The sequence below is a fragment of the Delphinapterus leucas genome, chromosome 14 (assembly GCF_059928025.1).
Source record: "Delphinapterus leucas isolate spDelLeu-1000000601 "Yukka" chromosome 14, BTC_Dleu_Yukka2, whole genome shotgun sequence".
In the NCBI taxonomy this organism is placed as follows: Eukaryota; Metazoa; Chordata; class Mammalia; order Artiodactyla; family Monodontidae; genus Delphinapterus; species Delphinapterus leucas.
This window is the reverse complement of record NC_143142.1, coordinates 11,091,197-11,114,555: the sequence shown is the minus strand read 5'-3', so window position 1 is coordinate 11,114,555 and position 23,359 is coordinate 11,091,197. Positions and strand designations below refer to the sequence as shown.

At 35.2% G+C, this 23,359-nt stretch overlaps 1 protein-coding gene across 3 annotated transcripts in view; it reads right to left on the bottom strand.

Annotated features, from left to right (window-relative positions):
- TAOK3 (TAO kinase 3) overlaps window positions 1–23,359 on the bottom strand; it is a 186,428-nt gene that overhangs the window by 66,302 nt on the left and 96,767 nt on the right. Inside the window, exons 3-8 of one of the 3 annotated variants that reach the window (XM_022598028.3) lie at window positions 22,832–22,895; window positions 16,504–16,723; window positions 7,352–7,423; window positions 6,858–6,959; window positions 3,021–3,066; window positions 2,017–2,113 (exon numbers count right to left, since the gene is read on the bottom strand). In XM_022598028.3, the coding sequence (XP_022453736.1) occupies window positions 2,017–2,113; window positions 3,021–3,066; window positions 6,858–6,959; window positions 7,352–7,423; window positions 16,504–16,623 (437 nt within the window). In that variant the 5' untranslated portion in view covers window positions 16,624–16,723; window positions 22,832–22,895. The other 2 variants (XM_022598027.3, XM_089894505.1) reach the window with 2 other exon arrangements.

Sequence of the window (23,359 nt, the reverse complement as noted above, 5' to 3'; positions counted from 1 at the left end):
TTTCATGACATTTTTGGAGTCTAAACAAATCTTCAGTGACTCTGTATCAACTACCTACCAATAAACCTCAACTACACACATACCTTTTCTTTCTTGCCTGTGACCCTTTCTCTCTGCCTTTAATTGTAACTGCAACTCTAAGGCATTTGAGAGTACATGTTATAGAGAAGGTGTTATTTTAAAAATAACACTGTACAGTAAAAAGAAGACCCTGAAAGATCAAAACAAACAAGGATTAGGGGTTAGGAAATTGCATTTCTATTGTATTATTACAAAGAATCTCAAGTGGTTACTACTAAAACTACTAGATATTTTATGCAGCAAAAAGTTTAAAAAACATGATTTAAAAAAATTTAATCTTCAGTATGAAAATTTGGAATGAGAAGATGTGGACGTACTCCTTATTCTCTTTAAAAAAGTCATGAGGTGTAATGAGTACTAGGAACTAAGAATTGTACGTTGATGGGCAATGGAAAGATAAAGCAGAGGGAATGAGGAAAACATGTTAAGTTGAAAATGAAAGGTTCAAATGCTCCCAAAATAACTTTTCCAAAAATCTTCCCTTGAAAATTCAGTTTCTTTCCTCATGAAGACATTAGGCATTGGAAGAGAGAACTAAAAAAAGCATTATTTATTTCTCGTACAACAGAAAATATCTTTTCTCTAACCCTGGCTTGCCTTTTAAATCAAAACAATAAGAATCTGAATTTATTTTTAAATAAAGAGCATTCTTTAAAAGCTTTTTGGCTTTTCAACTCTTTTTACCTATTAAAAAAGATAAAGTGTAGTATAGAATAAAACATTAAATTAATGTGAAAATTGAGGTGATAAAGGCACAGAAACCTGAACTGACCTTTAAAACAGGAGCAGGCAAAACTGTCATAAACAAGTTGGCATTCAGTAATGACATCTTAATACCAAAGATAGATAGATATACACTTTAAAGTTTATACATATATATACTTTAAAATTGTCAAATCCGTAAATTACAGTTAAATTAATTTTATCAATATTTATTAGACATGGTTACGTTCATTCTTCATCCTTATGAATAAGCCAAATTCATGGCAGGAATTTTGGTCTGCCTATCTTGAGGGAGTTCTGCTTTGTGGTATGTACCAGTAACTGTGATGGCTACTCTAGGACGATTAAAACAGAAGCAAAAGGGGAACCGATGACTTAATAGTTTCATTTCTTCCTAGTAAATGTAAAATATTTTTTCTTCTGTTTTTGAGCCATCTCAGGTCCTTTATGCCTCCCTCATATTCCACTACTTGGCCACCATTCATTAAAGTAACAGTACTAGAAGTTCTTTACTGAGAGAAGGAAAAATTGGTAACAACATCTTTGTTAAGAAGTTAGTGGTGGGAAGTAGGTTGGAAAGAGGAGAGTGGGGCTGTGATAAAGAAAATGTAATTTAGAGGGAAGCCTTGGATTAGGAGTTAGAAAATCTGAGTTTCAATCTTTATTACATAAATGCTAGGAAACTATGGGCAAGTTATTTAAATCTTTTTAAGTCTCAGTTTCTTCATCTACCAAAATGAAGACAATATACCTTCCTAAATATCTATATGGACTAAAGAAATGCAAAAAATGTAAAATTGATAAAACAGCATATATTTACATGAGATTGATTTGTTATTTGCAACAGGAAAGGGAGAAGAACTCAGCTAGGAAATAAATATATGCAAGGAAGGCTAATTTTCTTTCCTTTTTTTCTTGACAGTATCAAAAGGTTGCTGGGCTCTTCTTCAAATTTCCCTGCAACACTATGCCTGGAGAATAGTTACCTACAGAACAGAGATGATATAAGTCTTTGTGGTTATATGCGAGAGACCGAGAGATAGGAACTAAATTCGGGCAACCTTACTCTTTACATCCAGAAGCAGCAGCAATCTATTTGCTTCCCATAAATTCTTAGGCACCCTAAAAATTGGAGCATGCACTAATTTTCAAGGTTCCTTGAACAGACTGTCCTGTAACTGAAATGAAAATGTAACTGGCCTCTAATCTTACCTATGAATCAATGCATGAGAATGTAGGTAGGCTAGCCCCTGCAAGGCACCGTGAGTAATGGCAGCAATCTCCACTTCCTGAAGTGGTTTTTTATGAACTGAGGAAAAAAAAAAAAAAAGCCAGGAATAGATGATCAGTTTCATTCCTATTTTTATTATATTATACAGCTATAGCAGGCTGAATTATATACTTTTTCTTAAATGACAATTTGGGAACACGTTCACCTAAATACATAGGATATATATTTTCTATAGAATAACAATAAATAACCAGATAACAGGAAACTGAAGCATAAAAACAAACAAACCCCTTCAAAATAAAATAAAACAAAGCCTGATAATCACTGCAACAATTGTTAATTTACTTGTCAGTTGCAAGTCAAAGCCACACTGATTCCAGCTGGTCAGGCCCAAATTTACAAGCCCCTCTGACATTTTAAGTGTCTAGAGTGTTTTAGGTTGCATTATTCTCCTCTGCCGCAAGCCATGTATAAGTACCCCTTCTAACTACAGGTTTTCATTATTTGTGAAAGCAGCTAATAAGCAATTTCTATTCAGAGATCATGGATAATATAAGAAAGTTTTTTTTTAATGTAAATTTTAACTCAGTCTCTGATTATAACAGCGTCTGCAGAGGAGAACTGGGTCAGTCAAGAGATGTGGAAGGGTTAAATATCAATATAATTTGGATACCGATACCATCTACCTCTGTTTCATACATACACATGAATTTGATGTTTTTGGCTACACATACTACATCACACAACCCAAACATTTTAATAGTACCTGCCCTGGATGGGCCATGAATTAAAACAGCGGGAGGGCTGCTAATCATTACTCAGATATTTTCAGCGACATGGCAGAGACAGAGTCTGCATGGCTTATCCACATAACCCTTAAGTCTAAGTCATTAACCATTTAGTTTGCCCAAGGTGTGCTTTAATACAGGAGTAGACAACATTCTGGTCAAGGTAAAAAAGAAGGGGATAGTGCTTTTATCCTTACCTTCTAACAAATCAGAGGCTGAGCCTAAGCAATATTCCATCACCAACTGTAACAGATTGAAATAATAACCAGAATAATGTAGGTTAATAAGAAACTGCTAAAACCAACCAACTAACCAAGGAACTAAGAATACTAGGAGAATAAATATTCTGATTCATCTGAACCTGTTATTGTTATTTCCTATTTGAAATCGGAATTTCTGTTTTTGTTATTTCCTATTTGAAACTGGAATTGGTCTAAGACAATATGGGGATTATATTTAAGGATTTAAGGTGGCTAGGTTGGAGTATAAATTAAATTTTGTAACTTGGAAAGTGGCAACCAAATAAATGAGCCAGTAAAATCTATACTGGGAATTATTAGTTAAATAATACAAACAAGTAAGCAGTAAATTCCCTACTTTCACATTTTAAAAAGTTCTGGGACTTCCCTGGTGGTCCAGTGGTGAAGAATCCACCTACCAATGCAGGGAACATGGGTTTGATCCCTGGTCGGGGAACTAAGATTCCACATGCTGCAGGGCAACTAAGCTCTTGCGCACCTCAACTAGAGCCCTTGAGCCCTGGAGCCCATGTGCCACAACTACAGAGAGAAAACCCGCACGCCACAACTAGAGAGAAGCCCGCGCGCTGCAATGAACGATCCTGCATGCCTCAGTGAAGATCCCGTGTGCCACAACTAAGACCCAATGCAGCCAAAATATAAAATAAAATAAAATAAAATTGAAAAGTTCTAAACAAGAAAACATTGGTTAGAACTCAATCTAAAGATGTATCCTGGGGCTTCCCTGGTGGTGCAGTGGTTGAGAGTCCGCCTGCCCATGCAGGGGACACGGGTTCGTGCCCCGGTCTGGGAAGATCCCACATGCCGCAGAGCGGCTGGGCCCGTGAGTCATGGCCGCTGAGCCTGCGCGTCCAGAGCCTGTGCTCCGCAGCGGGAGAGGCCGCAACGGTGAGAGGCCCGCGTACCGCGCAAAAAAAAAAAAAAAAAAGTATCCTGCTATGTATTATTACATTAGCTTGAATTCCTGAGAGATGGAATATTTCAATTTATATCTTAAAATATTTCTAGAACAATACTATTACATTAATATTGATATTTATTGGCTTTGCAATGTTGGGAGGCTTGTGAAAAGCAAAAATGAGAAAACTCTTTCTTTACTCTCATCTTAGATATTTTAGGCATTCCAGATTACTACTGATTTATAGCCAAGGTCAGAACTGGAGTGCTCAGTGACCAATCTCCACACGTATACACACAAGCACACACACACCTACAAATTATTATTTTGTTATTCTAAAAAAACACAACATGCTTATTATGAAATACAAATTTCCTATAATCACACAGACACAACTACTATTAACATATTGGTTCCTTCATTAAAAAAAATTAATGTGAAAACATTTATGTATTATGTACCCTGCATTACTGGAATATTTTAGAAGGATATGAGATATAATATTATATATTATTATATGTCATATATTATTATAATATATAATTATACATAACATAACACACACATCTTATATTCTTCTGAATTTATTCCAGTAGCAAGGTACACAATACATAATATATCATATATCATACATATATATTATTATATATAATAAAGACATACATCTACTTTATTAAATTTATTATATATTTATAGATGTAATTAAATATACATAATGTATAAAAATTATTCCATTTCTGGAATAATCTAAAACAATATGAGAAACTTTAAAGTTTAGAAACTTTATTATAGTTTTCTGCTTTACATTAAAAGTAAGCAGATTCAGGGCTTCCCTGGTGGTGCAGTGGTTAAGAATCCGCCTGCCAATGCAGGAGACCTGGTCTGGGAAGATCCCACATGCCACACAGCAACTAAGCCTGTGCGCCACAACTACTGAGCCTGCTCTCTAGAGCCCGCATGCCACAACTACTGAAGCCCGCGCGCCTAGAGTCCGTGCTCTGCAACAAGAGAAGCCACGGCAATGAGAAGCCCGTGCACCGCAACAAAGAGTAGCCCCCGCTCGCCGCAACTAGAGAACAGCTCATGCGCAGCAACGAAGACCCGATGCAGCCAAAAATAAATAAATAAATAAATTTATTATTAAAAAAATAAGTAAGCAGATTCAGAAACATTAATTTTACTTCTTATTGTGAAATGAAAGCATCCACATAAGTGAATATTATAATGAACATTAGCCTTTTAGGTGCACTATTTTTCTTTTTTCTTCAGCTTTATTAAGGTATAATTGACAAACAATATTTTTAATCAGTTTTGATGGAAACATTTCTCAACTGTATTACTCAGTTTTCTAATTTCTTTTATTTTAATTTTTATAATTAAATTTTTTTTTTATTTGTTTATTTATTCTTTCGACCGCGCTGTACGGCTTGCAAGATCTTAGTTCCCTGACCAGGGATGGAACCTGGGCCCTCAGCAGTGAAAGCACGGAGTACTAACCGCTGGACCGGCAGGGAATTCCCTCTAATTTCTTAAATTATGTAAATTAATACAAACATATAATTTCCTTAAACTGAGTATAAGGAAAATGAACATAGAACTTTAGAACCGACTAGAGTAGGTTTATAGTTATGGGTCTATTTTTTAAATTACATGTTAACTCTGTATTTCTGTCCCAAACATTCTTTTCCCAATTATTCCATAACACAAGGGCACCTGAGCTGTGGCTGGCCGTTTGCCCTTGACAATTATCAGCTCTAGTTGCTCTGCTTTTAAATTGTTAGGTCTGCTTTCTAACTTCCCCAACTTCTTCCTTCAGGTCAAATTAGTTATGGCTATTTGTATGCATGTCTCCAGCAGCTTTAGTTCTATGAGTTCCTTCTAATTAGCCTATCAAATCCTTATAGACAAACACTAGGTAACCAAACTTATTAGCATTCTATGTAATCTAAGAGTAAACAGGCTTCAAATAAGAGCTCGGAGGATTTTCTGAAGTTTGGAAACACATGATATCTAGCACTTGATTTTGTAACATTTATTCTGCCTGCTCAAAATCCCTTTCTTGACTCCTTCAAGACAGCTGAGATTGCCAGAGAACTGATTTCCATAGAATGAGATACTCCTCTTATTAACTTCTTCTGCTCAGTACAGAAGCAATGGCTCTAGATATCTTAAGAATTCCTTGAGCAGAAAGGTTTATGTTTAACCTTTGATATTCTATCTGGGAACAAAAATTCCATTCCCTAATTGGAGATCATGTACAGGAAAGGACTTGTACATTGGTAAGTATTCAATAAATGATAGTGATATTGAATACTTTAAATTGGAATGTGCAATCCCATAAAGTACAAGGTATAGCATTTACTTGTTCTAGACAATATCTAATGTGCTAACCTAAAATCAGAAACAAAATCATGTAAAATAAAAATATAGTAAGAAGATAGATTAATCATAATCCGGGCTCTGTTTGGTAAAAAACTTAGACAGTGATGGTAATATCAAGCATAATTCCAAATTTGGGGGGAATTGGAGTAGGGGATGAGAAATGACAAAGATAAAAATTCTAGGATGAGAATAAAAGGCACTGCTTTTTACTTTTGCAAATAAATCATTATAAAATGATGTTAACTTTTCACTCTCTCTTTGTTGAGTGTTTAAGAATAAAATTTCCTATAGACTAGATGTCATGCTTAAACTTACAGAATGTATAACATAATGGCACACTCTGAAGTAACAAATGTTAAATACTGACAAACAAAAATCACATGGGACAGAAATGGGCTGATAATTTTTCAGACCAAAGAGATAATAGAAAAAAAGGAAAAGAAAAAAATTTTAATAGGAAAAAATAAAAAGACAATAGAGGTCCTCTTACTTACCCAAGCGGTGTGCTCTTTCAAGTAACAACCTTTGTATTCAATAGTATTAGGATGCTTCAATTGTCGTAAAAATTTGACCTCCTTAAGAATATCTTGCCATTTCTATTTAAGTCAGAAAGAAAATATAATAATTTTTGAACAGAAAACAGTATTTTATTTTCAAGTATACATATAAAATAGTTTTTTCATTATTTTAAATGGACAAAGAGAAAGTTTAATACATAAGGAAGCAATTTAAACTTGCGTTATTTCTTGTTTTAGTACCTATAAATTAAATCAATCACCAAATATATTATAATAAATCCATTACACTAATCCATGTTCTATTCCACAAAATAGTTGACTGAGGTAGAGTATTAGGAACGTTTATTATATGCTCCACAAGAAGGGAAAAAAAGAACTGTGATAAAGAAATGCTTAAAGAACTTTGTTTCTACTGTGAATTTCATATTAACCTGCTATGTCAGTTTAGGTACACAATGTCTTTAACATACCTCATGTGCCTGCTTCCCACTGTAGGACATTTTCTTAACTGCCACAACCTCATTGGTGTGAGCATTTGTGGCCTGTGTTAAGAGAGTAGGGAAAAAAGGTTAAAAAGAATGAACGATGTTTCAGCCAGTTTAACTTAAATATTTGACTTGACTTTTATAACATTTCACCCTTCATTCTCACAGTCTAAAGATGCTGCAACTTTTGATAGGCTAGACAGACATTTCCACCCCACTTCAAGGTACAACTTGTCTTTATCCCTTTCCATATATATTCAAAGGCTATAATGTAAAAAGGGATTAAGGTTTTTTGTTTTTTTTTTTTTGTGGTACGCGGGCCTCTCACTGCTGTGGCCTCTCCCGTTGTGGAGCACAGGCTCCGGACGCGCAGGCTCAGCGGCCATGGCTCACGGGCCCAGCCGCTCCGCGGCATGTGGGATCTTCCCGGACCGGGTCATGAACCCGTGTCCCCTGCATTGGCAGGCGGACTCTCAACCACTGTGCCAGCAGGGAAGCCCGGGATTAAGGTTTAACAAAACATATCCAATCAAAGAAGTCATATTTCCAAAATATCCATACTGGCTTCACCATGTAGAATGTCTACCAATGGAGAACCAGTTAAATAAATATGACACAGTCATGTAATGAAATAAACATTAAGAGAATGAGGTAATCAATATGTATATATGGTAATAGTAAAAAATATCATGACAAAAAAAACCTGTACAATATGATCTTCTTTTTGCAAAATAGTAATAATGACTGTATGTGTAGAAAAAATTATGAAAGAATTTATACCAGAAAATATATCAGTGGTAATCCCTGGATTATCAGATATATTATTATGTCTGAAAGAACTTTCCATGATGATGGAAATGTTCTATATCTACATCGTATATAGTAGCACGTCAAATGTGGCTAGTGTGACGAAGGAAGTGGATTTTAAATTTAATTTTAATTAACTTAAAATTTAAATAGTGGCTACTGTATTAAACAGTGCAGCAAAGGATAACATTAATCTTAAGAGGGACTTCCACTTTCAAAGGTACTTATATTTTACGGTAAGAATGTATCACATAAATACATACACACATTTATGTGTATGTATTCATCTATAAAGGTTGCCTTGTCTCATAATTATCTCTATATATCTTCTCCATACTCAAAATATAACAGTTCATTGAAAGCACGCCTGAAAATCATAAATACCTCAGATGTAAAAATCTTTTCCTCCAAATTTACTTAAGAAATTTAAAAATATTTCTAAAAATTTTCAGAAAAATAAATGTAAGACATTAAACATTATCTAATCTTAGCCTTCTTTAATAACAGGGCTCTGCACCAGTGTCATACCCCTGATTTAAGTAAGCTACTTCGGTTCTATGATATTACTATTGTGGAATAATAAAGCAATAGCAGTGTTTCTGAAGTAAAACTGGAATTCACTCTCTGGTAAAATAAGGTCACCAATTTTAATAGAAAAATGTCTAATCAGTTTCTAAAATACAATTAAAGAAGCTCCTCTGATAGAGCAATGTCTTCTTTCTAATTAAAAAAAAATTTAATTCCAACAATAAACAATAATGTTGATGTAAAAAGAATTCAACCCCAGAGTCTTAATTAATGCCAAAATGCAGAGAAAATGGACACATACTAAAAACATTTTTTGTACAAGCACTAAGGTAAAACTACATACTACAAAAGCAAGGTATCCACTAAGTTACAGTTTTCAAGTTGGCAGGACTCTGTAAAGGCATTTTTTAGGTATTTTATTCATTTAGAAGGTACAGACTGACTTTTTTTAAAAACAAAGATCTCTCACATTTTGCTGGCTTTTAAAGTGTAACACTAAGGGACTTCCCTGGTGGTGCAGTGGTTAAGAATCCGCCTGCCAATGTAGGGGACAAAGGTTCGGTCCCTGGTCCAGGAAGATCCCACATGCCTCGGAGCAACTAAGCCCGTGAGCCACAACTACTGAGCTCACATGGCACAACTATGGAAGACCGCGTGCCCAGAGCCCGTGCTCCGCAACTAGAGAAGCCACTGCAATGAGGAGTGTGCACACTGCCACAAAGAGTAGCCCCTGCTCGCCACAACTAGAGAAAGCCTGAGCACAGCAACAAAGACCCAATGAGCCAAAAAATAAATAAATAAAATAAAAATGTAACACTAAGACTGTGCTTAGGTGACAACAACAAAGAAAAGTTGATGTAAATTCAGTAATACAATGAAGGTTAGAGTGACTGTGTCTGTAAAGAGGATATTTTGGGTATGAATCTATGTACTGTATGGCTTAAGGAGCCTGGGAAAGGTTTAGAAAATGCTCAAACAATGATGAATTTTAACTTTTAATGGGGTTTTTAAAAAACAAATCTGTACCCTTTATAGAAAGAAAAAAAAAAGGCCCACACAAATGGAATCTGATAGTATTATCTAATTGCTTATTAAGGTTATTTATAATCAAGGCTTATCTGGAACAAGAGACATGAAAAAAGAATCACCCTAAAATAAAAATGTATTTCTTTACATTTATAGAGTTATCACTTAGAACTTGATAAGTATACTTGCTTATAGAACCTATCTACTGGGCAGAAACTTGAAATTTGAAAACATTTCCATTTATATATAGATGTGAAATTTTTAATCCATTTTATACTAGTTAAAATTCAGAACTGTAACAGAAACTTAAAAACAAATCAATATTTTAGTATAAAGGAAAACTATCAATGGGGTTTCAGCTTTCCAATGCATCATATGTATTATGAATGATTACAACTTCTAAACATTTCAAGTTTTATTCTTGAAACTTACATTCATACTTAACACTTCCAATAGTCTCAGAGGTCTCAGTAACCTTAAGCAAGATCACTGATTCACCACGTTCTTGGATTGGAAGAATCAACATTGTGAAAATGACTATACTACCCAAAGCATTCTATGGATTCAATGCAATCCCTATCAAACTACCAATGGCATTTTTCACAGAACTAGAACAAAAAATTTCATAATTTGTATGGAAACACAAAAGACCCCCAATAGCCAAAGCAATCTTGAGAAAGAAAAACGGAACTGGAGGAAACAGGCTCCCTGACTTCAGACTATACTACAAAGCTACAGTCATCAAGACAGTATGGTACTGGCACAAAAACAGAAATATAGATCAATGGAACAGGATAGAAAGCCCGGAGATAAACCCACACACATATGGTCACCTTATTTTTTATTTTTTTTGTGGTACGCGGGCCTCTCATTGTTGTGGCCTCTCTCATTGCGGAGCACAGGCTCCGGACGCGCAGGCTCAGCAGCCATGGCTCACAGGCCTAGCCGCTCTGCGGCATGTGGGATCTTCCCAGTCCGGGGCACGAACCCGTGTCCCCTGCATCGGCAGGCAGACTCAACCACTGCGCCAAGGGAAGCCCTGGTCACCTTATTTTTGATAAAGGAGGCAAGAATATACAATGGAGAGAAGACAGCCTCTTCGATAAGTGGTGCTGGGAAAACTGGACAGCTACATGTAAAAGAATGAAATTAGAACACTCCCTAACACCATACACAAAAATAAACTCAAAATGGATTAAAGACCTAAATGTGGCCAGACACTATCAAACTCTTAGAGGAAAACATAGGCAGAAAACTCCATGACATAAATCACAGCAGGATACTTTTTGACCCACCTCCTAGAGAAATGGAAATAAAAACAAAAATAAACAAATGGGACCTAATGAAACTCAAAAGCTTTTGCACAGCAAAGGAAACCATAAACAAGATGAAAAGATGGGAGAAAATATTTGCAAATGAAGCAACTGACAAAGGCTTAATCTCCAAAATTTACAAGCAGCTCATGTAGCTCAATATCAAAAAAGCAAACAACCCAATCCAAAAATGGGCAGAAGACCTAAATAGACGTTTCTCCAAAGATATACAGATTGCCAACAAACACATGAAAGAATGCTCAACATCTTTGATCATTAGAGAAATGCAAATCAAAAGTACAATGAGATATCATTTCACACTGGTCAGAATGGCCATCATCAAAAAATCTACAAACAATAAATGCTGGAGAGGGTGTGGAGAAAAGGGAACCCTCTTGCACTGTTGCTGGGAATGTAAATTGATACAGCCACTATGGAGAACAGTATAGAGGCTCCTTAAAAAACTAAAAATAGAACTACCATACGACCCAGCAATCCCACTACTGGGCATATACCTTGAGAAAACCATAATTCGAAAAGAGTCATGTACCACAATGCTCATTGCAGCTCTATTTACAGTAGCCAGGACATGGAAGCAACCTAAGTGTCCATCGAAAGATGAATCGATAAAGAAGATGTGGCACATATACACAATGGAATATCACTCAGCCATAAAAAGAAACGAAATTGAGTTATTTGTAGTGAGGTGGATGGACCTAGAGTCTGTCATACAGAATGAAGTAAGTCAGAAAGAGAAAAACAAATACCGTATGCTAACACATATATATGGAATAAAAAAAATTAAAAAAAAGGTCATGAAGAACCTAGGGGCAGGACAGGAATAAAGACGCAGACCTACTAGAGAATGGACTTGAGGACATGGGGAGGGGGAAGGGTAAGCTGGGACGAAGTGAGAGAGTGGCATGGACATATATACACTACCAAATGTAAAAAAACTAATAGCCAGTGGGAAGCAGCCGCATAGCACAGGGAGATCAGCTCACTGCTTTGTGACCACCTAGAGGGGTGGGATAGGGAGGGTGATGCAAGAGGGAAGAGATATGGGGATATATGTATATGTATAGCTGATTCACTTTGTTACAAAGCAGAAACTAACACACCATTGTAAAGCAATTATACTCCAATAAAGACGTTAAAAAATACATAAATAAATGGGAAAAAAAAGTAAAATAAAGCACAGGGAGCCCAGCTCTGTGCTCTGTGACGACCTAGATGGGTGGGATGGGGGGGGGTGGAGGTGGGAGGGAGGTCCAAGAGGGAGGGCATATAGGTATACATACAGCTGATTCACTTCATTGTACAGCAGAAACTAACACAACATTGTGAAGCAATTATACTCCAATAAAAAAAAATCACTGATTCAAAATATATTTATTGAGAACTTACTACATATGTGTTTCCAATATTTTTATAACCATTTCCAGCTACATTTAGATTATTGTCAACTCTTTACTAGTTTATGGAGAAATACAAAAATTAAACATAAGCTTTTCCTTTTGCCCTATTTATTAAGCCTCAACTAAAACTAAAAGGTATTTATACCCAGAAGAACAAAACTAAATTATTTGCTTTAGGCGGATTATGGATGACATGCTGAGCTCAACAAGGCAACACTAGAACCCTAGAAACTTTATAGTTGTCTTTTAAGTGAATACAAAAATGAACATGCTCAGTCCTTTTTATCTTCCTTTAATAGAGTTTCTTACTATTTCAGTTTTACTCATGCTATTTTTTTTTTTTTTTTTTACGGTACACGGGCCTCTCACTGTTATGGCCTCTCCCGTTGTGCAGCACAGGCTCTGGACGCGCAGGCTCAGCGGCCATGGCTCACGGGCCCAGCCGCTCCGTGGCATGTGGGATCTTCCCGGACCGGGACACGAACCCGTGTCCCCTGCATCGGCAGGCGGACTCTCAACCACTGCGCCACCAGGGAAGCCCATACTCATGCTAATTTCTGAATTACTTATGTAAATCCATATACACAGAGATATTTCATCAATAGTTTCAATTTTCTCTGAATATAATATATATTCTCAACTGATTGACCCTACAAGAGTCGTGCCAGCGTACAATTCACTTTTAATATATTTCCTGGCATCGTTCTGTGTAAAAGCTGTAAACGACAAAAAGTCTAACAGAATTATAGTGTTGAGGTATAAAAATGTTGGTTGCTAGACTCTGGTCTTTACAGCTTGCTAATATGATTCTGACTCATGAAAAGTACTAATTAGCAGTTCCAAATTCTCGGAGTTCTTCATAATTCAAATACTTACCAGGTGCTCAAAATTTGTCAGGTACTGGGCTAAATGCTAGGGATAGAATTGTAAGTATGCCTAGTGCCTATCTCTCTTCTAGTAGTATAGACAGCAAAAATGAAATCATAATTAATATAAAATTGCAACTGTGATATGTGTTACAAAGAAGGGTATGTGTTACTTTGGGAACCAAAAAATGGGGGATGTGATTAGGCAGGTCAGGCAAGGCTTCCCTGAATAAATGAGCCCTCAGCTGAGAGATAAAGGATAAAGTGGAGTTAAGAAGATGAAGATGGCAGGGGAAAACATTCCAGAGAGAACAGTTTATGCAAAGATCCTATGATGGATGATTAAAAGAAAACTTTTATATAATAACTAGAGCAATGAGAATAAGAGGGAATACAGTTCAGGTATAGAGGGATCACCTCATGAAGGACCTTATAGGCTGCCTACAGTAGGGAAGTTGAACTTAGCCTAAGAACAGAGGAGGAGACCCCCTGAAGGCTTTACAGAGAAAAGGTGATGTGATCATATTTACGTGTTTCTGCTCTCCACCAACCCTCAAGCTCACTGTGGTGTGGACAAAAGACTGGAGACAGACCAGAATGGATGCACAGAGATCGGTTTGGAGGTTATTGCAGTTATCCAAGTAAGAGATGGTAGTCTTCTTGGTTATAATGGTATGAGTGAGAAGAGGAAGAATCTGTCAACAGGGAGGAGCAACATGGGTCATATTACTGTGGCCCGTGAGAAAATCCATTTTTAAGGTGCTACCTATGTGACCACTGTAGATAAAAGGTTAAAGGCTTTTTAAAGTTTTATAGTAAAGTATCAGTTAATTCCCCTTTAAGCTGCTTTTTAAGTGCCTTACGGGTTTATAAGGGCCTGTACTCTACACTTTTGTATACAGGCAATATATAGTTAATGATCACATTTCAGTATCAAAGCCACCCAGGTATCTTTGTGATTTCCCTAGTCTATCATATCAACAAATAACACATATTCACATGATGCTAGTCAGAATAGCTCGCAATTTAAAACTTAAGAGTTGTTTATTTCTGGATTTTTCCATTTAATATTTTTGGACTGAGGTTGACCGCAGATAACTAAAACCATGGAAAGCGAAACTGTGGATAAAGGGGAACTACCATACTCTAGCTAACCAGACAGGACTTAGTCCCAAAAGCACTGGGTCTTCTACAGCAATGTAGGTCTCACTTTATCCCTAGCACAAAAGGCATGTTAGTAAGTTTCGAAGCATATTTGGTTTATTGTATTTATTCTAAAAGAGAACTGTGAGAGTGGTCTGGCTGATTTTTAAAATAGAAGAGTCAAACAGAGATTGCAACTACTCTCTGACTCTGGCCAAGAGAGATTCTGAGATGATGAATTAGTTACACAGTAACAGAATGAAAGTAATAAAAGATGACTGACTGAAGAAAGTATCTCTAAGCAAAACAAACAGGTCACAACCAAATATATACAGAACGTTTCTATTGTTAAAAAGTTCAAAACCGGCAAAACCAAATTATATTATTAGGGGTAGAGAAGTAAGTGGGTACATATAAAGAAATATAAGAAAGTCATCATCATAAAATTCAGCATAGTGGATTTTTCTAACAAAAAAGGGGCTTCTGGGGTGCTGGCAATATTCGATTTCTTGGCCTGGCTGGTGGTTATAAAGGGATTTATGTTTTAATTGTTCTTTAAATTATATATTAAAATATATGTGTGAATGTATTATACACACTTCTGTATATATGATATATTTGTAATTTAAAAAATCCTTTTAAAAAAATGTGTCTCAGTGAATGAGAAAGATAGGACTTTGGGCCGTAAATGCTACTCTAAGCCCAAAGACTAATATGAGGGTATTAACTAGAAAATTAGCATCCACTTCAGCAATGGAAGGTCACTTAATGATAAAATGTACTTGAGTGGGAGCCAAGTATTAGATGGGGGTGAGGGAGGAGAAGTGGTGGTAGTGCTGAGTATAGACATGAAGGGACGAAAGAGCATTCTGAGAAAACTCAGGCTGAAGATTTGGCTAGAAACAAAAGGATGAGTTCAAGATGCAATTAATAAAATCTCATTTGGAAGGACAACTAAAGATAAGCCCTATCCAGATGGAAGGACATAAAGGACCACTTAAAAAGAAAAGGCAAATACTGTTTGATTAAGAAAGAAATTATTTGCTAACAGGTTTGGAGGAGAAATAGGTAATATTACTTAAATATTACTTGCTTTAATGAACTAGTACTCTTAAGGAAGTATGTGTTAATTTGAGGTTGCAAACTTCTAAGGTTATTGAAATAAAGAACTATATTTTATGCAATGAATTTCAGGTGAATGATTTATGTTAACATTTCAGTCATTTCTCACTTTTGTCATCAGAAGATAATCACAGTCTTGGAATTCAAACTGACTCAATGGGGTTAAGCCTTATATCCCTTAACCTGAGATACTGACTTAACACGATTGTTACTAAAAATCTGTCAGTCTATCTGTCTGCGTAGATGTCCACTTGTCCATCCACCCATCCATCCATCATTTACTGAGTCCCTACTATTCAGACATTATACTAGCTATTGGGGATATAGCAATGAACAAGTAGATATAATTCCTGTCCTTATTATTTAGTGAGAGAGACATACATGAATCAAAAAATCTCACACATAATTATTCAATTATAACTGTGACAAATGCAACAAAGTACAAGCATAGGGTGTTATGAGACCATAAAGAAAGTCTTAATTTAGTGCTGGAGGGTTGAACTGGAATGGCTATCACATGGATTTAACACTTAAACTGATACCTGTAGGGTAAACAAGAGTTAGACAGGAATGGGGAAAACATGTACAGTTTTCTAGGCAGGAGGAATAGCATATATAAAGGCCCTGAGGCAGAAAAGTGTTTGGCATGTAAGGGAAATGAACAGGGTTCAAACACAAGCTTATATCTTTTTTGCACTACTTTGACAGCAGAGTCATTTGATATGGATACCATTGACTTGAATGATGCCTAGAATTCTAAGGCTGGCTCTTCAGCAATGACTATTTGCCCCTACTGTAGACATCATTTAATTTGTAGAATAAACATTAAAACCAAGTGCATTTTACAAGTAATAGTTAGAATGTACAGAATTTAAACTTTCATAGTTTGATCTAAACAATTTTTAATTACTTACAAAATAAACTGCTCCAAAACTTCCATGTCCAATTTCATGTAAACCAATAAAAAGTTCTTCAGGATCATCTTTGTAGAACAGATCAGCAATCTCTGGGTCCCTTGGCACCCCTTTCCGCATGATGACCAGTATGTGCAAGCACTTTGCTTTTGATATCCCAGTCAGCTTTCTCTCTCATTGACAAATATTTGGGGTGTGTGTGTGTGTAAAATTTCAGTACCTGTAGAAAAATAAGGTTTAACATTAACTTATTATACATTTTGTTTGGTAGCAATTACAGATTCATATTATCCATAAAAAGCATCTTGGTCTTAGAAATTCAAAATAAAAAGACAAGTAATCCAAAAGAAAAATGGGCAAAGGATCTGAATAGATATTACTCCAAAGATATAGAAATGTCCACTAACACATGAAAAGATGCTCCACACCATTAGTCTTTAGACAAATAAAATTAAAAACACATGAGATACCATTTTCATACCCACTAGGATGGCTATTATCAAAAAGTCAAATAATAAGTATTGGGAAGGATGTGGGGAAATTCAGACCCTCCAACACTGCTGGTGGAAATGTAAAATGGTACAGCCATTTTGGGAAACAGATTGGGAGTTCATCAAAACCTTAAACAGAGTTACAAGTTGACCCAGAAATTCCCACTCGTCGGTATATACCCAAGAGAAATAAAAGCACACGTCCACACAAAAACTTGGATATTGGTAGCTGCATTATTCAGCAACAACCCAAATGTCCATTTGGTGAATGAATAAACAAAATATGGTATATCCATGCCATGGAATATTATTCAGGGTTAAAAAGGAATGAACTACTGATACACACCACAACACAGGCGAAACATTAAGCTAAGTGAAGGAAGCCAGTCACAAAAGACTACACACTGTATGATTCCATTTATATAATACATCCAGCATAAGTAAATTTATTATAGAGACTAGCGGGTGAAGGAGAGTTGGGGGTGATAGCTAAAGGGTATGGGCTTTCGTTTTAGTGTGGTGAAATGTCCTAGAATTCATTGTGGTGATGGTTGTACAATTGTTCATATACTAAAAACTCTTTAGTTGTACTCTTTAAACGGGTGAATTGTATGGTATGAAAATTATATCTGAAACACAAATCAAAACTACAATGAGATATCACCTCAAGCCAGTCAAAATGGCTATCATCAAAAAATCCACAAACAATAAATGCTGGAGAAGGTGTGGAGAGAAGGGAACCCTCCTACACCATTGGTGGGAATGTAAATTGGTACAGCCACTACAGAGAACAGTATGGAGTTTCCTTAAAAAACTAAAAATAGAGCTACCATATGATCCTGTAATCCCACTCCTGGGCATATATCCAGAGAAAAACATGGTCCAAAAGGATACATGCACCCCAATGTTCACTGTAGCACTGTTTACAACAGCCAAGGCATGGAAGCAACTTAAATGTCCATTGACAGAGGAATGGATAAAGAAGATGTGGCACATATATACAATGGAATATTACTCAGCCATTAAAAAGAATGAAATAATGCCATTTGCAGCAACATGGACGGACCTAGAGATTGTCATACTGAGTGAAGTAAGTCAGAGAAAGAGCAAGTGGAATCTAAAAATAAATGATACAAATAAACTTACAAAACACAAACAGACTCACGAGAGACTTAGAGAATGAACTTATGGTTACCAGGGGGGAATGGTTGGGGGAAGGGACAGTTAGGGAGTTTGGGATTGACATGTACACACTGCTATACTTAAAACGGATAACCAGCAAGGACCTACTGTATAGCACAGGGAACTCTGCTCAATATTATGTAACAACCTAAAAGGGAAAAGAATTTGAAAAAGAATAGAAACAAGTATATGTATAACTGAATCACTTTGCTGTACATCTGAAACTATCACAGCATCGTTAATCAACTATGCTCCAATATAAAATTAAAAGTTAAAAAAAAATAAAACGGAGAGGGGTAATAACCATGACTTTTGTCCTAGCTAATTGAAAACAAGTGGGAATTAAAGATAAGAAAATTAAAATATCAACAACAGATTTCTGAGGAGAAGAAAAGAAAAAGAACAGGTAAATTATCAGTTACACAGGGGGAAAAAGCCTCAAAAGATGAAATTTCCAAAAGGGGACTAAAGAAACATAAAGGTGATTATTCTGACTTGATCCACCCATTAATGGGTTAATCAAACAGTCTACAAGACTGCAAGATGAAGTATATATTCTTCCTGACCAATAGTTACACAGACACTTTCCCTAGTTAATGACAACTGCAACAGGCAACTGGAAAATGTCACTTAGCCAGCATGCTGGATCTTCCTTTACTTTCACGGTGAAAGCTTTGTCTATGTAGAGACTACATATTTTATCCCAGATACCTGACTGACAATAGAGGTAAGACATGCAATGTGCTTTGGAGTATGTAGCTTCCTAACTAATTTTTCTTTTTCTTTTTTTTTTTTTTTTTGGTTGGTACTATGTAGATTTGGAGAGGACAGTTTGGTGAGAAAAACATTGGTGTTAAAATATATTACGATTCAGCTGCTATCTTTTTTATGAAAAAATAATTCTGCTTTTGAAGTATATTCCTTTAGGTGTGATCTGTTGTACCTATAGCATCATTAGTGGTATTTAAAAGTTTCTATACCTGACAGTTTACTTAGACAAATGCAAAGAACAATGAACAATGATTTCTAAGGAGCTAATAAATAGTCATTTAAATCACAAATTAGCTTAATTTTAGTTTACAGTAATCTAAATTTTGGAAAAATTTATTTATTTGTATATTACAATGACATTTCTTAGCATAAATATGCTTATTTTCAGAAGCTTATAAGGATGCAATAGACATAATTCTGTTTAGTATACATAACTGTGGATAGACTTAACATTGATTAAGTGCTATCTTTTAGAATTTGGATTTTTGTTTTCACTCTCCCTCTCAAGATAACTTTGAGATAGATATGTGTGAGAAATACACAGTGGATGGCAAAACAGAATGCTAGGATGTGAAGGGAAAGTTGACAAAAGTATAATTGATTCAGATATTTTTGTTGAACAAGTAAAACCAAAGATTTTTCCCCCCAACATCACAAATTAATTGTATTTCTTTTTGATTTCCTTGGAGACACATGTAGAATAAAATGTAATTTAAAAAAAACAAGAAAATTATATCTCAATAAATCTGTTTCAAAAGCAGTTTGGTCTGATTAATACTGAAATAGTAACAGCTAACATTTATTAAGCACTACTATGTGTCAGGCAAAACTAAATTCCTTTATAAGCCAAGGAAAATCACAATAATTCTTTTATACCATACTAAGAAATTTGGAGTTTATCTTGAGGGTAATGGGTAGCCATCGAAGGTTTTAAACAGGAAAAAGGATTCCCCCACAACACTGCATCTGTAATCATGAGTAGTCATCCTGCCAAGCCATGAATGCCAATAATCAAGCATAAAGTCAGTATATCAATACTAGTGAAAAAATAACTTAAATTTAGTTACTTGTTAGGCAACAAAGTACGTAAAGCTCAAAAGTACTATTGCCTTCACTGCTTAGAGAATAGAAAAGAGAAACAACGGATTAAATCAAAGACATGCCTTTTGAGACCATGCCAAAAAAAAAAAAAAAGCAAATTACAAAATTTCCGTTAGGAAAAACAAAAAGATCTATGAACCAAATTTATGAGAACTAAAATCTTTTCAATCACCAAGATGTATTTTAAACTTGAATATTTTGGCTTCAATGTGATTAAAGCTAAGTACTATGGATAACCATTTGGGAACACACACAGACTACTAAGTCATACTATAGACTAAAGTGATTTTTCGAAAGAAATAAATATTAAAATTATATTTAAAATAAAATAATATTAAAATAATTTAAAAAATGAGATCATAAAAACTTCTAAAATAATTTGCAGATAAGTATTTAGTTATTGAGCAAGATATCTGAGGCAAAAACCATAAACTAAAATCAGTAAGCTTGATAATACACAACATATTTATCTTAAAAAATATAATGAATGGATTTCTGCTTCCAGCCAAGATGGAGTAACAGGACTGGATTTATTATCCACCAGAAACAAATAAAACACTGGAAAAACATGAAATTATGGTATTTTAACACAATGGATATCAGGCAGAGAAGGACAGTGATCCCAGACAGAGGAACAGCAAACAAGGAGGGCTAAAATTGTCCCAATTTAACGTCCTGGGAGAGTTTCCAGGCCATGGCACAGAAAGTAGGGGGTGGGGAAACCCAATTAGAGCCTGGGGCACTCCAGAGATGAGGGTCCAGGGTGACCAAAATGGCTAGAGTTCTCAGGGCACAGTACTAAATAGAAGAGAACAGCACAGAAAGAAGATATGGAGATCAGCAGAGAGTTCCCATCAAGTCTTCAGCTGACTACTGATCTATGCATGCAAGTGAGAAAACTACGCCAGACCAGGCAGGGTGGAAGAAAACCCTATATGAAAGAATTAAAGAAAACAGTACCTAGGGCTCATGAAGAGCTGTAAATAGTGCCTGTTACCATTAGCCTGAATAGGAAATCTCATAATTCATGGGGAATTGTTTAGAGTACTTACAAGAGTCTAATCTTAGTAGCAGGAAATTACCATAGACTAAGTGCTGTTCTGGATGCCTAACAAAATTTAAAAGCAGGATCTTTATGGATTAAATTATTCCATGTAGCTTAACTGTGTCCCAGAACAAAGCTCACAAATATTTAAAGGAATTAAAAAAAAATCTAATATCCAAAAAGGTAAAATTCACAATGTCTAAAAAAAAAAAAATCACCAAGCATCCCAAGAAACAGGAAAATATGACACATAATGATGAGAAAAATCAATTGAAACCAATTCAGGACTGATATAGATGATAGTTGCTAGATTAGCAGACAAGAGTATTAAAACATTTATTACAACTGTATTCCATATATTTAAAAAGTTAGGAAATATTGAGGAAATATCAAACACATAGAGATAGTCAAGATATAAAGAGACACAAACTGAACCTCTAGAGGTGAAAGCTACAATGTCCGAGATGAAAAATACACTGCATGGGATGAATAGCAGATGAGATTTCTGAAAAAAAGGTTTATGAACTTGAAGATATGACAGTAGAAACTATCCAAAATGAAACATACAGAGAAAAAAAATAACAAAATAATAAACAACCAAAAAAAAGAGCATCAGTGAGTTGTGGAACAATTTCAAATGGACTAGTATATATCTAATTGGAGTCCCTGAAGAGAAGAGAGAGATGTTGAGGCAGAGAAAATATTTGGAGAAATAATAGTGAAAAAAACTTACAATTCTGATTAAAATTGTAAACCACAGATCCAAGAAGGTCAATGGGGCTCAAGAACAAGAATGAGGATAAGAAAAATGGGGAAAATTACACCAAACATATCATAATAAATTGCTCAAAACGTGATAAAGCAAAAATCATGAAAGCAGCCAGAGACAGAAAACACATTATGTATAGACATTATGTAAGGACAACAATGACAGCAGGTTCTTCACTGGAGATAGCACCAGTGAGAAGACAATCAAGCAACATTTTTAAAGTGCTAAGTTCAAACTAAAATTCTGTGTCCTGTAAAAAGGTCTTTGAAAAATGAAGGCAGAATAGAGGGTTTTAGACATAAAAAGCTGAAAGAATTCATGACCTGACCACCAGCAGTATAGGAAATGCTAAAGGAAATCCTTTAGACATAAGCAAAAATCATACCAGATGGAAATAGAGCTTTACAAAGCATTGAAAAAGCACTGAAAATGGTTAACTATTCGGTTAAATATTTAAGATTTCCCCCCATTATTTAAACTTCTTTAAAGTATAATTCACTGTTTAAACAAAAATAACAATATAGTGTGAGTTTATAACATGTAGAAGTAAAACGTATGAGAACACGAAGTTGGGAAGGATAGAAATTGAAGCACAGTGCCGTAAAGTTATCATACTAAACACAAAAAGGTATACTATCACTTGAGTATGGACAGCGGATTAATACATAAATGTGTATCCAAATATAAATACATATATGCATGCATGTGTACACATGTGTCTATATACACACTTTAAATAAAAAGACACAAGTAGGCTAAAAGCATGGAAAAAGACACAATACTAATCAAAAGAAAGCTGGGCTAGCTATATTAATATCAGATAACGTGGATTTCAATGCAAAGATATTACAAAGATTATTTCATAATGATAAAAAGATTGGATCAATTTATCAAGATAATATAACAATCCTAAATGTTTATACACCTAATAAAAAAAGTTTCAAAATACATGATTAAAAACTGATTTACCTGCAAGGAGAAATAGACAAATCCACAATTGTAGTTGGAGATTTCAATATCCTTCCCTCAATAACTGATAGAACAAATAGACAGAAAATCAGTAAGGATATAGAAGACTTGAACAACACTATCAACCAATTTGATTACTGACATTGAAATATGATTATTAACATTGATGTTTCAACCCAGAAACATCATAATACATATTCTTTTCAAGTGCACACAGAACATTTACCAAGACAGACCATATTCTGGGCCATAAAACAAGACTCAATAAATTAAAAGGACTTAAGTTATACTAGGTATATTCTCTGAACACACTGGAGTTAAATTAGAAAATCAACAGCAGACAGATAATATGAAAAAAATCCCCAAATACTGGAAACTAAATAACACAGTAAAAAGTAATCCATGGGTCAAAAAATAAACCAAAAGAGAAACTAGAAAATACTTTTATCTTAATTAAAATGAAAGGAGAAGGCGTCAAAATTCGTGGGATACCACTAAAGCAGTACTCATGTGGAAATCTATAGCAAT